Source organism: Carassius gibelio, chromosome A19 (genome assembly GCF_023724105.1).
Source record: "Carassius gibelio isolate Cgi1373 ecotype wild population from Czech Republic chromosome A19, carGib1.2-hapl.c, whole genome shotgun sequence".
NCBI classification, from domain to species: domain Eukaryota; kingdom Metazoa; phylum Chordata; class Actinopteri; order Cypriniformes; family Cyprinidae; genus Carassius; species Carassius gibelio.
The window spans coordinates 19549396-19568242 of NC_068389.1; the positions used below are offsets into that span (position 1 = coordinate 19549396).

Sequence of the window (18847 nt, forward strand, 5' to 3'; positions counted from 1 at the left end):
GAGTGATGCCTAGTATGTGGATGTCTAGAATGATTGCAGGGATGCAAGTGACAGACAGACGTTACGAAAGACTTGTCCCCATTGCCTCATTCTTATTTGTATATTCTTAGCTTCAGCCTTGTTATCAGTGCTTTCTGTCTCCTAACATGTCTCATCAGATATGTTGTGAATACAATGTTAAATGTTTTTGCCTGGAAGTGTAAATGTGCTATTTAACTTTGGTTTTTGGCATTTAGCAAAAAATAAAAAAATAATAATGATGACCCTTATTTAAAATTAATTTCCTGGTTTATATTGGCAATTTTATGAAAATTCCAATGTTCCTATTTTGGTATGAAAAAGCTGAAAGAATCCATACAATTACTATAGTAAACTGTCAGAAATGAGTCTGATGAAGTATTTACTACAGTTGACCCTTCGCTAAGCTCCGCCCTCTTTTGATTACTGACTCATACAAGCTTAATGGAACATTCCATCAGAATGAACCAGAGATTTCTGTGAACAATATGATTGTCTGTAGAATGTGCTCATGAAGTTGTAAAAATGGACATTATTATTACATGGGCGTATGCAATTTTTTAATCTGCCTTTCAAGAAATGTAAATTAAATGATGTTAATATTACTTTACCTTTGAGCAAATGTGTTATGCATGTTCATTTGGGAATGAGTGCTGACACATAGTCTAATCCTTAGCGTGCACTTAGCACAAGTCGTGTTTATACTATAACAATATAAAAGATTTGAATAATTATTATTATAGTATTGAATTTGAATTAAAATTCTGATCTTGAATGATACCCATGGGGGGAGGTATTGTATCATATCTGGAACACACACCTTTGAATTGATCGTGATTTTTAACAAACAGACATGCTTTGTAACAATCTTTCAGTTCATTAGGCAGATGTCTATCAGTCTATAATGGTCATGAGTGTTTGTGTAAATACACAGAAATGCTTGTTAAGGACCAGTCAGCAATTATGGATGCCATTTCTATAAAAGTGAAATGGAGACTTTAAGCTACACCTTAACTGACAGGGACAATTACAGATCTCCGTGGTGTGTCACATATCATGTGAATTGGCTAAACACACAAACATCTACATTCCTAATGCACCTGACCTCTAAACCAAAGGCTGTAAGAGAATCAACTTGAACGGACAGCTTGAAAAAACACTTTTTTATTATTTAGGCAATAATGTTTTGTTTTAAGCTATTTTATCTCCCTCAGTGAGACATGTCTGGTGAAGACATGCAAATAACCACAGAACAGAGCTTGGCCACCACCCAATATCAGAACCACAACAATTCTCAGAATGTAGACAAAATGCTCTGGAAATTCGCCTGAACTAATGTGTGAATATGCTGGCAAAGAACATAATACACAAGTGTGAATGATGGTGCAGTACAGCTAATGAGTGTGAATTTCTAAGGAATTTTATTAAAATCTGTTGAATACATTTCAAATTGCAGGAGACCAAAGTTGGAATGTGAGGCTCAGCTTTACCACCAGGGGGTGTGATTCACTGTAGATTATCCAGAGTGACTAGTTCTGCCAACCTATAACTTGATACTTCTCCCTTTAATTGTCTCAGGGCTAAATGTAGTGAAAAAATAAACTACATGACATAGTAGTGTTCTGTTTCTCTCTCTCTCTCTCTCTCTGTTCTCTGTTCTTCATCATATGAAGTGACACATCCTCTTTATCTTGTCTCTGTGTCTTGCCTTCAGTCAAATTATAAGTAATTGTTTCTTTAATATAAATTAAACATATATTTATCATAAAGTGAAAGTAATCTAAACCTACTAATGTTATTACTTTAAAATGCGTTTACCTGTGTGATTTGATGTGTGTATATTAATGTGAGTATATAACATGCGAGCATTCAGTTTATACTCTTTCTGTTTTCAGTCTGATTATGTGTGGAATGTGTGTTAATCTCAAGCCAGGGGTCTTCCTGTTCAGATAATATTTAACTAGTATTCTGTAACTAGCAGAGACAAACATTTTGGGAATTAGTTCTATCTTGTGTCTGTAAATCATAGCCAGATAATATATACACTATATCTCTCGTTTTTAATAGTGCCATCATAATGCCAAATCAACTGATAATATTTGCTGTGTCAGCTAAAAATGCATTACTACAAAGTTGATGAAGAGACATCGCTTTTGAGGATAGTGATAAATCACAATGCAATATGTTTTATTAAAAAAAAAAGTTTAATTATTTTTATTTTTATTTTTTAGTTTGTAACAAACTCTATCTTCATACATCATGCTGAAAAAGGCAACAACACAAATGCCACTTTCTCTGTACCCAGAAGGCAATGCCCTGATTACTGAAGCAATTTACACACTTACACATTTATTGATTATATTTACTGTTGTTGTTACATGCTCAATGTTGTAAAGTGATTGCATACGTAGTCTTTTCCATTAGTAAAATGTACTATGGTATAGATTCTGAAGTTCCACTCATCTTTTTACTGTTGTATGGCGTGTGATTAAAGCTTTTAAAGCTGTGATTCATTTTGAAGTGCCCTTTTAAACACATTGTTCCTCGAGAAACTTACCTACCCACATTGCAGTACACTCCCAAATGAGAAAGGGACAATTATACCCTGCATGATCTGGCTGCCATTTGTGCTTTTTTATGTTTCTACTTCAAATATGAATGTATTAATTCAGGGATTCATGAATCAAACAAGTGTCAAATTCCTTTTCACATGAACAGAGTTTGGTCTTAAAAGTACATATGCCAAGGTTCTCCATATTTATTGGGCATAGACCTCATTTTATTATAGTTAAATAATGTGACAGCAACTTTGTAGTGCCTTCTTATTACATTTTAATGTTTGACTTACAACACAGCAGCTTTGAAATATGTGCTGAGGATCATTATAAAAGATGATTAAAGGATTTTATTTATTTTTTATTTATTTTTCAACTATTTCACATTTATCCTTTTGTTCTAGGTTCTTACATGCATCCACTGTTCTCAGTACAGTGATTGACAAGTCAGAAACCGTAAACCAAGTGGAAACTGAGACTGCACCTGATACAGACATGAACTCTGGTGTTTCGGTGCTAAGTACGAAGCTCAGTCGGCCATCATCTTCTCGAGAAGGCAGAGAGGATACCATGGTGGTCCGCAAAGTGTCCCTGGTCAGCACTGACAAAGAGGGAAACTTCAGTAACCATGAAAGTCCATTGGACAGCATCAGGCTAAGAGATCAGTCAGAACCGAGCAGAGCCAGTCCTGAGCTTGAGAGGAGGTGGAAAAGTCTCCATTCCAACTCTGAAGAAAAGCAGTCCAGCTTCACAGAGAGTTCAGACTACACGTTTACAGACAGCACATACCTGCATTCCTCTCAACTTTCCCCCAGCTACACGTCTCATTTTCACTCTCCCGGGACCCACCCTACTACTTTCTCCTCAGAGACTAACGGTAGCCTTGGTAACAGTAACTGGAAAGTTGTGGAGAGCGAAGTTCATCAAAGGAGTGAGAGTGGGAGGAGCAGGGTGGAGCTTAGTTTACCTGTAGCGAGAGAGGGAGAGGGAGAGCAGGAGATAAGAAGAACAGTCTTTGACTCACAGGCACATTTAGATTCTCGCTTGATGATTGCGGAGGCAGATGACTACCCCTCTGATGTTTTCCAAGCTACGCGAGTAGAGCTGATTCCCTCACCCACTGGCCCTGAACCTGACACTCTTTCTTCCACATCTTTCTCAGAAATGGATAACCTGGTAGACACTCTCAAGAGCATGGAGCGACCGGTCCGGCAAAGGCTTCAACGCACCCCATCCAACACTCCCTTCTCTTCACTGCCACCTATTGAAGAGGATGCACCAATCTCATCCCCTACTCCACTCTCTCCTCGTACTCCAGTCTCATCAATTACTGAGCCAAAGTTGTTGAATGGAGTTTCTAGTTTGCCTCCAGACATTGGCTTTCACTGGAGTTCCCCCAAGGACATGCGCTCTCCATTGACCATGATGAAGGAACAGCAGCTCGGAGAGACCCCGAATTATGGGCTCTCCCTGAGAGCTTCGGCCCTCAACAGCATCGTCATGCGCAGGGGCTCACTCAACGATCTGAGTACCGAAAAAGAAAATTCTAAAAAAGGACACACAAATGGAAGCTCATCTCGCCTGGAGAACAGCTTCTTCTTCCAGCCAATTGAAAACGGCAAGTCCTCAAACCGCTCCATCTTCCGTGCAGCATCTCTCCCTGAAATCAGCCCTAGTCAAGAGCGAATAAGCTCTGCCACCAAGGGATCTGACGCCTTGCTCAGTTCACGTATCGAGCGCTTCTCATACCTCACATCTCCATCAAATTCCCTCAGTGGGATCACTGAAACTTCTCGAATGAGTGTGGCTCCATCTGTCCAACAAAACTCGCAAGACACCTCCAGTTTCAACCCCAAGTCCACTGTGGAACTTTACCGCTCTCTGACCTCCGAAACTCTCCTCAAGAACTCTCAACCTTTGGGTCTTCAGCGCAGCAGTAGCCTTGACGGGGGTCTTCTGATGAATGACACAAAGAACTTTCAAGTGAATCAAAAGCCAGAACCAGAGCGGAACGTACTCCTCAAATACAGAGCCTTCCCTGATGCATATGTGAGTATTGCTTTGCCACAATACATGTTGGCATTGTCTGAATCTTCATTTACATTAAACACTACAACAGTAAAGTATTTTTAAAATGCAAAGCAAAAGGGTGCCATGGTGAAGTTTAGCACTCTGAGAACGAGGGCATGGAATCAATGAGAGTGTTGTTTTCGTATTATCGTATCGTCACTACTCTGTTTTTCCTAGTCCTAGTCAGCCTGTTAGTGTAACCTGATATGAAACCACTTACACCAAGCATTGTGTTGTAGACCTGCTCGGGTGTAGGATGCACTAAACATAGACTACTCAGCCCTGTACCTGGATATCTTGCAGAGCTTCTCTCCAATCCTCCTTCATTTTACCTACAGACAATTTTGTGTGTATCATTAGATTTGGAACTAAACTCTGCAAAAACTCTGCAAGACTCTCCAGGAGCTGGACTGAGCACCTCAGCCTTAAACCTCAGTGAATGGAAGGCTAGAAGGTGTGTTATGTCACCTCACCATGAAAGGTTTACAATAGAGATTGATGGAAGTATACATTACCGCAGTCCTCATGCAATATTCACATTTCCTCTTGTCCTCCAAAACAGACACTGAGCAGTTCTGTAGAGTCTTCTTTTGTATTACTGCTTTACTGAACAGAGCCTGAGTTTGCAAGTCAAATTTAGATTTTAACCAAAGTAGCTTCACCAAAACTGTAGTTTGGTTAGTTTGTATAGTTATTAGGTGCAACCTTCAGCAGTTAAAGGAATCATACTCACTTTCATTCTCTAGGCATTCTGTCTATTTGGAGCACATTGATGTTCAGCAACAAAGGCTTTAAAATGTCTCACAAGTTTGATCATGTGAAAAAGGACTATTAATGTTACTGTGGGAAAGACTTTTATGATTTAGATTCTGTATATAAAGTGGTTTGTCACTAGGGAGTGACTTCAAATGATAACACATCCACTATAAAACTCAGCTTGACCTCTATCATTCACGTCACACTGCTCTTGCTCTGTGTTGACATATGTTGTTGAGTTATCTGACAGTTCAAACCACATCCAACTTTATATTAAAATTAAATATCCAAATTTTTTTTTCTATTTGCCACTTGATGCCACATAAACCTATTTACAGGAGCATCCTACTTCCTGTCACACAAGTAATGATATCATAATATGCAAACCCCCTAAATAATAATAGTTCTGGTTTCAATTAAAGACTTTTTGGTTTCCTGTAAATATGCATAGAGCAATGCCCTTTTTGAAGTTGCATCTGTTCATAATACCAAAATGAAAATTTATCTAATCATATAATCTATATAATTAGGCTGGTTTCTTTTTGAATGCATTTCTCAGTGCATGATCATGTAAGACAAAACCAGCATATATTTCCCATTGAATAAAACATTGGGAATAATCAAGCTGAATTGCCACTTTCTGAGGACAGGTCAGAAATGGTATCAGTAGAACCGGTCGTCCCTTGGGCTCTTGTCAATAGGTAAAGAAAGAAGGAGAGGCTGATGGAATGTGTCGCTATTTATTATATTACTGCGTTCGCTTTGTCTCCTCTAATTAGCTTTGATAATTTCTCTAGACAGGCTAGGTCATGTCCTGCTCAGACACACCCTTCTTTGGGTTAGCAATAGCTTACTGTAAAATTTGCCAGTTGACCTATCGGTAAGCCCCTCCCCTCGAATGCAGATGAGCCAATGGCAGTCGAGTATCAGTTGCACGTGGAGGTGATAATTTCTCTAGACAGGCTAGATCATGTCCTGCTCATACACACCCTTCTTTGGGTTCGCAGTGGCTTACTGTAAATGTTCCAGTTGACCTATCGGTAAGCCCCTCCCCTCGAATGCAGATGAGTCGAGTATCAGTTGCATGGGGAGCAGAACTCAGACATCTTTAGGTTTCAGCACCATGGAGAAACAATGGGAGATCTGATGCTTTCATCGGTTTGATGGTGTTTATGCTATGAAAATGGAAAACCGATGTGCCTGGGGTATTTGCAACACTTATTCCAGGTATCCTGAGAGGATGGGCAATAGAACTTATTTTATTATATTTCCTAAACCCAAACAAAACTGAGCGTAATGTCTCTAAGCATTCAACCCCAATCCCAATGAAGACAAAAACTTTAATTTTCTGGTTGTCATACACTCATTAAGTTTTTATCTGCTCAAGTAGAACGTTAATGTCATCTTGTGTTCCAGCAAGGTATCTCTGGCTAAAACTAACTAACGTTAAAGTCAGTGAGTCAATACTATTACAACCCTCAATAGCAAACTATTCAGGTTCGTATACAGTGTAAATCAAAAACACATAAACGAAGGTCTACGTTTCAGTGCGTCTTCACATTAAACTGGTTAAATGTACATTAATTTAATCATACTCTGCGGTACATGAACAGTGTTGATCTTGCATGTTGTCATGCGCGATCATGATGACCATAATATGAGACTTCCCCCTGCTTGCATTGTGATCTGTAAACAAGCTTCTAGTTACCCATCATATTTATTTTAAAATACCGTATATATCCCTCCATGGAATATTTAATTAACACTTGAATGGTGGCCCTTCTATGTCCAAAACTGTGCAAAAACATAGAGGGACAAGGTTTTCACACTGACAGCTGTCATTGTAAGAGAGTGAGCAACTCCGTTTGTTTGTCCGAGGGAGCTCCAATCAGTTGGAACAGACATAGAGAAAATGTCACCTTCATGCTCCACAGATATCAGTTTGCGGAGGCCCTCCTCCAAGGCTACATAGACTGTTTTTCAGTTTCCTTCTGGATCCTAGGTGTAAAAAGCACCTTATTATCATATTAAAGGGATCATATGACATTGCTAAAAATAACATTATGTTGTGTATTTGGTGTAATGCAATGTGTTTACGTGGTTTAAGGTTCAAAACCACATTATTTTTCACATAATGTACATTATTTTTGCTCCTCTACACCTCACCTTTCTGAAACGTATTGATTTTTACAAAGCTCATCATTCTGAAAAGTGAGGTCTTAGCTGATTGGCCAGCTATCCAGTGCGTTGTGATTTGCTGAATACCTCAAGCGTGTGACAGAAATCTTACACCTCTTAACATACTGTGATGCCGTCTCTCGGGACAACCAGACAAAACCAAAAAAAAAAAAAGAAAACAGCAGGTTTTGCATTTTGCATTCGTTTTTATTTTTATTTCGTTTTGACTTTTTGTTTATAAATTCTGGTTTGTTTTAATTAGTATTTAAAGTGGGTTTGCTAGTTTAGTTTTTATTTTTTGAAAATGCTTAGTTTTAGTTTATATTAATTTTAGTGTTAGTTTTAGTCTTTTTTTTTTTTTGTAATTTGGGTTATTTGTCAGGGGCAAGATTAAAAAAAGGTCAGAAAAGTATTGTGTAGTAATAACAAACAAACGTCATACAATTTTAGAAAAAATAAAACCAGTACATCAAATTTACATATGGGCACAAATATGTAAACAGTCTCAACACTCCGCAGTAAGTGCAAAATGTGTAAGTGAGGTGTGCCAGTAAAAAACCTAAAAAGCCCACAGACTAAAGAAGACATACATGAACCGCATGTATTCAACCCATTTTTGGGCCACAACAAGACATTTCTGTCAGATTGTCAGGGAGTTCAATCTGAGAAAAGAACAACACAAATAACATATATATATATATATATATATATATATATATATATATATATATATATATATATATATATATATATATATATATATAAAAACTTCAAATAGCTTTTCAATTTTTTTAGTCTGTGCCGTGGGTGTGTGCGTGAGTGTGCATGGGTGAAAAAGAGAGAGATGGCTTTACTTCAGTCAAGGAATTCTTTTCTGTACAGAATTCACACCCTATACTAAATTTACCCTATACAATAGAATACCCATCTGGACTGAAGCAGCAAACATTCAGTGTAAGAGTAAACAAATTACATAACATAATTTAATATTTCAATCACAGCTTATGTAGTGCTTGACATCGACAACCCAAGTGCATTTTACCTCAAACTTGCGAACTAGTTAACTTTCTAAAGTAGCAATCACTTCTCGGGTCAACATTAATACACTGACAAAATTATATTCAGAATTAAAAATATTTTTTAATGTGGGATTGTGTAAAGGTGTTCACGAGATACCAACCTTTCGCGAGCTTGCTTTCAATGTCAAACACTTGTTCTCATGGAGATGCGGTGTGCACGGAGGGAAGGGGCTGTGTGTGTGTGTGCACGCGTGTGTATGTGAGAGAGATATCTTTTGGATTTGAGACTTTAGTCTTTGCAATTTTACAGATCTTTTAAGCAGTCATGCATAATTTGGCTAAATATCTAGAAGATGTCACATTCACTGTTCCACTGAGTTGATAGATTGACTGTGGAGATACCGTCTGCATTCCACACTCTTTTTCACTATGCATATTTTAAATATTCGGACGTTCTGGAAAACATATTTTGGGTGACATATAGAGATAGGTTTATAGAGGTAGCTTTATAGCATCTGCATTATGTAACTCACATATTTGACTTTTCTTTAAGAGCATCCCCATATGCAAACAGATTAATTTGACTTGGACTCTTGTGTGATGTAGTCTGTCTTTTAACCTTTCCATGTCTTATTGCAAGTGTAAAGGCATGTCGCTCGTAGGGTTGCCAATAATAAGGGACATCCATTCTTAATTATTATTAGTCAGTTAAAATGTTCTCATTTTTATTATTATTTATTTTGTTATATTCATTTGTTTAAAATAGGACTACATTAGTATGCTTTAGAAGCAAGTATGTGTCTGTCACTTTAAAGGTATGATTTGCCCAAACATTAACATTTTGTTGTAATTTACCCAGGTAGTTCTAAACCTGCAAGAAGTTCTTTCTTCTGTTGAACACAAAAGAAGATACTTGGAAGAATGTGGGTAACTAAACAGCTGCTGGTTCCCAGTAACTTCCATAGTAGAGAAAAAAATACTTTTAGTCATTGTCGCCAAAATGCAATTAGCCTACGTACAAACGAGCTTCTTGATTTCATTAGAATTGCTATTCGTATTAGGAACAGTCCAAAATTCTTATTTGTTTATTCAAATAAGTGTTGGCCTTTGAAAAATACGGGACAAATCGCGTCACGGGATTTGATAGGGGATGCATCATTCGACCTTTAAATAAGGGACGATTCTGTATTCTAAGGGACGGGTGGCAACCCTAGTCACTCGCCAAATTCTGGGAAGGGCTTTTCATCACCTCCTACATAAATATGTGCCATTTACAAACAAACAATGAGACCTTGACATGTAATGTAAAAACACTGCATTCACCAAAAGCCATTAATCCACAGAAGAACTTCTTAAACCTGATAATTTGACTTCTTGATTGTCATTTCAAAAGCCAACTGTTTATTTTAGCAGAGGTTTTTTTTTTTTTTTTCTGCAGAGATGCTAACAGCAGATCTGCAGATGTCAATCTCAGTTTGTTTCTGTAGTATATTCTGTAGTTTCTCTGAAGATCTCTTAAGTACAATAAACATTTCAAACAGCTTGTCTTAAACCCAGGCATTCAGTAAATTTTTGCTGCATTCCAGTGCTGTTAAGAGTCTTGTTGATAGTAAGGCCGTAAACCCCTCAAACCTTACTGCATGTGTCTTTAAGAGGTAGAAACATCAAGTGTTGTGTAAAGTACTTGTTCTGTTGTCAAAGGTTAGATTTAGGAGTGTAGTGTTTCCATTCAAAACCAACAGTGATCTGTTTGTATGCTGAAATGCCAAACTTTAACACCATCACCAGTACAGAGGGGATGGAAGATGAGAAAATTAGTAAAAAGGATGTATAAAATGTAACCTTAAAATTTATTTGGGGTATTTTAACCAAGGGATCTAGATTTCAGTATTAGTTTCTTCTTCTGAATATGATTTATTAATTTAGTTATCCTAAATTCATGTGACATGACATTTTGAACTGAACTCTATGTAAAGGAATGTCTGAAAATGTTGTACAGTAACTCTGTGGTTTCTGACTGATCTTATCATAATAGCATAATATTTTACTGATCTACCAGTGCAAACACACTTTGAATAATTTAATTGTAATGCTTTCTTAAAATAGAAGGTACTCGCTGTTTTGTTTATGTTTGCATTTATTTGAATGAGGCTTCATCTCATTTAAATATTTCTTCTTTTTTTCTTTAGCTCACAAAAGAAAAGGAGCATGGCAAGCTCAATCCACGGCCTGGGAAGGTGAGATATTTGACACAAATATCCATTCTTTTCTCACTGATATTTAATGAATCGCCTAACTGATGAGGCCAAACCAAGCCCTGCATATGTTCGCTCTGCTGCATGTGCTCATTTTATTAAAAAGTGACAGAATGTAGTTGGCTTTCACTTGTGTGGAAAGCCTGAGGCTGGTATTAAAGAACAGATTAGAGAGATTAGTGGTTGTGTAACAGGCCCACAGTGCACAGTGCACAGTGCAGAAATAGACGCACTTCATCTGCCAAATACACGTTTGGACAGTGAAGGATTACAGTATAAAAAGAAATGGTTAAAAAAAATGGCATGATGTCCTTTATCAAATGATTTCTAAAAGAAATGATGGGTTATGAATTATTAATACTGACACTCACACCAATTATTTATGTATTGTATTTGAATGTTTGAAAATTAAGTCAGGGTAACACTTTAGAATAAGGTTCCATTAGTTAATGTTAGTTAACTACGTTCGTTAACATGAACTAAGCAAGAACAATCCTTCTACAGCATTTATAAGTCTTAGTTCATGTTAATTTCAACATTTACTAATGCATTATTTAAATCAAAAGTTGTGCTTGTTAACATGAGTTAATGCACTGTGAATTACCATGAACTAACAATGAATAACTGTATTTTCATTAACTAACATGAACCAAGATGAATAAATACAGTAATAAATGTATTATTCATTGTTTGTTCATGTTAATTAATACATTAACTAACATTAACTAATGGAACCTTATTCTAAAGTGTTACCTAAGTCGGATTTTGTGAAGTTTTGTGACTGTGACTATGTCCTGATGGCGACTTTATATCTCATAGTGTGACTATTTATTTTTTGTTGTTGTTGTTGTTTGTTTACAGTATATTTTTAATTCATTTATTTTTAACTCTGAGGGCAGAAATATGCTTCTCATGTAAGATTTCATAGATCTGAAATTCTGTAAAGTCAAAATGAATGACGGTGAAGGACACTTGAGGAAAATACAGCCCTTCTGGTAAATTACAGTAACTGCTAAAATGTATACAGTATATAATATATAACATTTAATTGTTTTATAAAATTATGCATATTATCATAAAATACCATGTTTTATCATGCGTCCATTCGGGATTGCTATCTGGTGGGAACATTAAACTACAATACTGCTTTTCCAGTACGCATGATTCAACTTGCCTCTGTTGACATTTACTAACCCTTTATTTTATATATTTCACAATTCACAGATTTAACTGTGCATTATACATCTCTGCTTAATTAGTTTTGGCTGACATACCTGTGTTCTTTAACAGAAGCAAAGTAAGAGATTTAGAAAAGGTCATCGAAACTGGCTTGTCAAGCTTATTCTTGCATATTCTTGCCCTTTCCTTCTCTGACATTGACTATATTCAACAGTGTAATATTGCAGCCTTAAGGTTTTGAGACAATAAATATGCGCTTCAAAAGTAGGACAGTGCAAATGGACATGTTTCAAAGTGCAGGACAAAGGAAGATTGTCCCTTGTCCAATATTAGCGCAGCTGCTGCCCCTAGTGGTGGATCTGGTTAAAAATAAAAACATGCAGTCTTTGTAAAATAAGAAAAAAAGATGGGACTTTTTAAGCAGTTTCTTTTTTCTGTTAGATGTTAATCTATGACAAGCCTGGAATGACCGGTGGGAGAATTGAAGTGCGTGGTGATGTTGTGGATGCCACATCATGGGAGTTTACGGACACTATTTCAATCAGAGTGATCAGAGGAGGGTGAGTGGCAAACACAAACTGTGCACCACCTTGCTGAGGTGACTTAAACATCCACATATCATTTCTCTTACTTCTGATCTATATTTTGTAAATCATTTTAAGTGTGCACTTAAGAGGACCTTAGTTTTGAAGATGCATGTGTGCAGGTGACATACCTAAGTTTTTCATGTTTTTGAAATATTTCCAAATGTAATTTATTTCTGTGATGGCAAAGCTTGATTTTCAGCAGCAATTACTCCAGTCTTCAGTCTCACATGATCCTTCAGAAATCATTTTAATATGCTGATTTGTTGCTGAAGAAACATTTCTCATTATCAGTGCTGAAAACAGTTTTGCTTCTTAATATTTTTGTGGAAACTGTGATACCTTTTTTCAGGAGAACAGCATTTATTTGAAATAGAAATCTTCTGTAACACTGTTAAAGTCTTACTGTCTTTTAATCGAAGTTTTTTTTTTTTCTTTATATATATATTATATAGAGATGTTCCGATACCCTTTTTCTCTTCCCGATACCGATTCCGATACCTGGGCTCAGGGTATCGGCCGATACCGAGTACTGATCCGATACCTGGGTGTATATCTGTATATACAGCTGTATATACTACTAGCCCTGTGTAAATTGCTAGAATTTTTTTATGGTGTGCTTCAGACAGATCCCTCAATAAAACATGAACAAATACATGGTGAACTACTGTATTTATTACAGTATTTTTATTATCTAACATGAATTTGACAGTATTATTTATTTTCTTATGCAAAAAAGAACTTCAAATGCAGCCAAAAATCTAACACCGCAAACTAAAAAAGGTATTTAAGTTTTACAATATAACTGTATAAAAAAACTGCAACAAATAAGTCTAGGAATATAAAAAAAGATCTATTAATCAGATAATCTCTAACAAGTAAAAAACAAGTAAAAAACAAGCAACCATCTAGGCATAATTATTATTATTATAGAGATGTATTATTATTACTGTAGGCTACAACAGTAGCTTTATATATTGTCAATTTACTCATGTAAACCAAACATTTATTTTAATGGGCTGCCATGAAGATCTTTGAGTGTCTGTGTTTATGATATGACAGTATTCTCAAATGAAACGGTAAATTCTCATGAAGTGACGGTTTATGCGTTCGTGTCCTCATGACACACAGCAGAGACTACAAAACAGCGAGCTCTCGCGCATCTGTGCCAGTCACCCACAGAGATGTAGATTTTGCGGGAGTAATATTTAAATAGTATTTTGCAGTTTAATATTCACAGACACTAGTATATATTCGGCTACTGTCTGGAGCCCTGCGTTTTGACTTACACGGAAGCGACTGAACGCAGTTGCCGGTACTGAATATACTCGAGAGTCTGTAACTACCGGTACTACAGAGACATACTGCTAACCACTGATCTATAATATAGTAGCGGCTTCACTGTCTTTTGGCAGTTTAGAATGTGATGAGTGATCCAGTCATATATAGATAAGGGCTGCTAACGCGTTTTCATTTCTTCTTCGCTGCTCTAAACAGGGGTTGCTTGTGGCAACACAGCACAACTTCCTGTGTTTTCAATGCATTTTGAGCAGCGAAGAAGAACCGTGCAGCGGTTAGGCAAAGCTTGCGGTCATAACTAGGTCTTTTTTAAGAAAATGGTATCGGATCGGTATATGGGTTCATGTACTCGCCGATGCCGATGCCAGAATTTGTTGTGGTATCGGAGATATTTCCGATACTAGTATCGGAATCGGAACAACTCTAATATTATATATATATAATAGGCATCATTATCCTGCAACTACAGAGCAATTGGCCAAAATTAATATTAATTACTTTAAGTAATTAACATGAAAAAAACAAATTAATGGTTCAGGTCATACTTGTTTATTAAACATAGGTGTAGTAAAATAATAATGCTGTTCAGGATTATGCAAAAATCTAGGAGTAAATATTAATGCACACTAAACAGTGTAGTCAGATTGGCTAGAGAAGGCGAATCAGACACATTCCACATCAGTCTTAACATGCAGCCTCGCCCTGCCTCCCAGCAATGAAACATCTCTCAATCACTGCAAAATATAAATAACTGCAGAAACACATGAATGTAGCTTTTTCTAATTGCTGTTTCTGAGTTATACATTTTATATTAATAGGAACACCTAAAATCCATTGTACAATCTACCTTTGTCACTCCCTCAGCTCAAAGAGAGTTGGCTGATTTATGTTTATGCGTAAGCAACTTCATGTTTGCCCTCGTAATTTATCTGAGCGATCGGGCAAAGTCAGCTGTTCTGTGGTTTGCCAAAGATGTCATAACATACACGTCATGTGCTTTTTCTAATGACTTTGTGTCAAAGCCTTGCATCAGTGTGCTTCAAGTAGAAGTGAAGCAGGGTTATAGCTGCTAGGCTAGGTATTTCAAAAAAGGGTATTGTGGTATGTGTGGGTTGCTAAGATTTTTTTTTTTCTTTTGATATATTACAGTTTAAATTTTGTATCGTAATATATTTTTAAATGTAATTAATTTCTATGATGGCAAAGCTGAATTTTTACCAGCCTTTACTACAGTCTTTGGTGCCATACGATCCTTCAGAAATCATTATAATATGCTGATTTGGTGCCCAAGAAATATTTATTAATACAATCCATGTTGAAAACCGCTGTACTGCTTAATCATTTGGGGGAACCTTGACACTTTTTTTCAGGATTCTGTAATGAATAGAAAGTTGTATGTTCTGTTCCTCAGATTATGTCTTCTCTTTTGTCTTCCAAAGTTGGGTGTTGTATGAGAAGCCAGAATTCAAGGGGGAAAAGTTCGCTCTGGACGAGGGGGACATCGAGCTGACAAATCCATTTGGACCACCAGATGAAGAAGTGCTTGATCAGCAGAACGGAACAACGGAGGATCATGGGGAAGAAGACCATGAGCCCAAGCCTCAGCTAAAGAGGACGCTCATCATCGGATCCATACGGCGAGCAGTGAGAGTACGTCACACTTGTGTTTGCTGCAGTTTTCTGGCTTCCCTTTGTTTGCTGAAATTCAAGTTCATAGACATTCTTATCATAACAGGCGCCATTGTTTTAGATTTGTTTTGTGAATGTGTCTCGGATGGATGGGATCATGTTTTGGTTTCACACATCACAGCTATCTTATTAAAAGGTTCAAGTCAAGTTTCAATTTATTTATAAAGCACATATAAAACAGCCACATGGCTGACCAAAGATTCAAAAATAGTTAGAGAATATAAAAAGCAGCACAACTAAACAATTAAAACAGGGTCTCGCCCTAATAATAAAATAAGTGAATATAATAATAACACAAGAGAAAAAAAGTATAAACCCTTAGAAGACTAAGCAAAGACCATAAAAGAAGATGTATTGGTGCGCCACCTTGTGTCCCGAAGCAAAACTGTGCCAGTATTTTGACTTTTTAGAAACTCACACTTGCAGGAGTTTATTTTTTTTCCTTCTTCTTCTTAATGCTCAGTATGTTTAAAACTATTTTTTTTTTTTACCTTTCCAGGATTACAGCGTTCCTGAAATCAGTCTTTTCCCAGAAGAAAATGCAGAAGGCAAGAAGGTCACATTCAGAGACACCTCAGAAGACGCCAGGATTTTTGGCTTCCCAGTCAAAGCAAACTCCATCATCATCAACGCTGGACTGTGAGTGATCAGTGCAGCTTATTCCAAAAATCTCCCTGACATTTTCTGCACAGATTTTGGCAACACGTTCTCACTCCAAACTCAAATCGTCACATATTGACACTTGGTCAGGACCCGTTGGCGTCACCTTTGATGGTCAGGGTACCCCTTTAGCATCACTTTTAGATGTGCAGGGTACTCCATTGCTATCAGCTGTTTGCCTTATGTGCCAGATCAAGACACATTTAATGGTTTGCATGCATTTGTAAAAAAAGAAATCATTTTATATGAATCTATACTTTTATAGATATTTTGGAGCACCTAACCCCACTCATACCCTAAACCTACTCACTTCTGAAGAATAAAAAGCATGTTACAGGCAAATAAAAGTACAGTCACAGATATTTATTGCAAAAACTGACTATAAAAAAGAGGAAGTCATGGCCTAGTGGTAAGAGAGTTTGTCTCCTAACCCTAAGGTTGTGGGTTTGAGTCTCGGGCTGGCCATACTACGACTGAGGTGTCCTTGAGCAAGGCACTGAACCCCAACTGCTGCCTGGGTGCCGTGGCATAAATGGCTGTTCACTGCTGTGTGTGTAAAAAAAACAAAAACAATTTTTGAGTTTGTTCACAGACTGCAACACAGGATCTGAACTTTAAAGCAGATGGAGATGGTGATTGTGTCTATTCCTTTCACAAATCAATCGTTTTGCCTCAGAAGATTTGGAATATTAATACTTTTTGAATATATTGTGACTGAAGTTTCTGCCTGTTATATACTGTGTTTGAAATTAGCAATTTAAAGTGAGAATGGAGTGAGAATGTGTTGATTTTGTGTGAAAATCTGCAGAATACTTTTTTGCTTGCATATATTCCATTGGGGCTTGATCATAGTGTTTGTTTGGAAACATCACATGTTTGATTTCCTCCAGATGGTTGGTGTTTGCAGAGCCCTTCTTTCAGGGTGTCCCACGAGTGCTTGAAGTCGGGGGATTCCCCACCCCAGCCTCCTGGGGCGTCACACATCCATACGTGGGCTCCCTACATCCGCTTAAAATAGTAAGTGTCTCCTCCTCAGTCTGCTGTGCTTTTTGATCAATGATTCCACAGCATACCAGTAATTAAATGATGAATATTAACATAAATGTTTTTCGTAGGGGGAACCTAAAGTGGAGAACCTCTTTGAGCCAAAAGTAAGTGTTGAGTTCATCAGCTACCATGTAATTAAGCAGTCATATTATTTGTGTTGTTTGCAGGATCACGGATGATTCATGTTTGGGATCATTTGTTTTTAACAGATTGTGCTCTATGAAAAGCCATATTTCACTGGCAAAAGCAGAGAAATCTACACCACCATGAGAGATTTCCTGACAAGAGTGGACAAGCAACAATCACTGTTTATGTTCAGTGCAGGATCCATTAAGGTTATTGGAGGCTGGTGAGTGTTAAAAGTATTTGTGATTGAGAATGAAGTGGGGAAGAGTGCAAGAACTGAAATATTTACTGCACAGTACGCAGGACAGTATCTGACTTATTTTGTTGTATTGCTCTCTCTCTTGTGCTTGACTTACTCCATCTGTTTTGTAGCTGGGTGGGCTATGAGAAGGAGGGTTTCCGGGGTCACCAGTATCTTCTAGAAGAGGGAGAGTACCACGACTGGCGGGTGTGGGGAGGAGTGAACTCAGAGCTGCGCTCGGTCCGAGTCATCCAAGCTGTAAGACAGACACAAAATAGATTTTACTATTTTGTATTTTTTGTATATGATAAAATTTTATACCATTTAGTTTCATTAAAATGCTATTTATATATATAAAAAAATGCCAATACTCTAGTGTTAATAATAATAACACAATTAGTAATAACAATAATATAATACAAAATATTGAAAAGATTAATATATTATTTTAATGTAGCACTGCTACTGCTACAAATAATAATATTAATGATAAAAAATAATATAATAGATGTTTAAATATATTAAATGAATTTCCATGAGTAGCCATAAATGCATATAAATATTTATACTGAAAATTATGGAAATGTTTAATATATATAATTATGTTAATATACTACTAATAATAATAATAATAATAAAAGTAATGCAATACATGTTTTAAAATATTTTAAGTAGAATTTCAGTGAAAACTATAAAGGTATGTAAATATATGTCCTAAAAATATTTTTACAAATATACAAAATATAACTACTACTAATAATAACAATTATATAATATGTATTTTAAAAGTTTTTAGTAGAATTTCTGTGACTAGCTATTAATATATGTAAATTTGTTTTTGAAATGGAAATATAAAAAATGTTATTACATTAATACAATAATTAAAAAATAATATACATATTTTTTAATTTCTGAATTAGAAAGAGCTTAATTGCAAAGTGTGCTTACACACACACACAAGTTATTGTCTTGGTGACAATGAAGTTAAGCTTGCACAACATTTTGGTGTTTAGTGCACTTCATCATTAAAAGTTATTGTAAACTAAATTAATAAATGTTCAAAGTTATAAGTGTCATGAATCCGGTCTACTAACGTCCGTTCACTCATCCTGTCCTATACACCCTCTCACTTTGGACTCTCAAACTACAAAGATTGTTGCACTTTACACTG

At 36.5% G+C, this 18847-nt stretch overlaps 1 protein-coding gene across 1 annotated transcript in view; it reads left to right on the forward strand.

Moving 5' to 3' along the window:
• LOC127935565 (uncharacterized) overlaps positions 1 to 18847 on the forward strand; it is a 41902-nt gene that overhangs the window by 18799 nt on the left and 4256 nt on the right. The window contains exons 4-12 of the mRNA XM_052533558.1: positions 2978 to 4622; positions 10786 to 10833; positions 12472 to 12590; positions 15353 to 15563; positions 16102 to 16241; positions 17153 to 17279; positions 17378 to 17413; positions 17519 to 17658; positions 17808 to 17934. Of these exons, the coding sequence (XP_052389518.1) occupies positions 2978 to 4622; positions 10786 to 10833; positions 12472 to 12590; positions 15353 to 15563; positions 16102 to 16241; positions 17153 to 17279; positions 17378 to 17413; positions 17519 to 17658; positions 17808 to 17934 (2593 nt within the window). The remainder of the gene's footprint in view (positions 1 to 2977; positions 4623 to 10785; positions 10834 to 12471; positions 12591 to 15352; positions 15564 to 16101; positions 16242 to 17152; positions 17280 to 17377; positions 17414 to 17518; positions 17659 to 17807; positions 17935 to 18847) is intronic.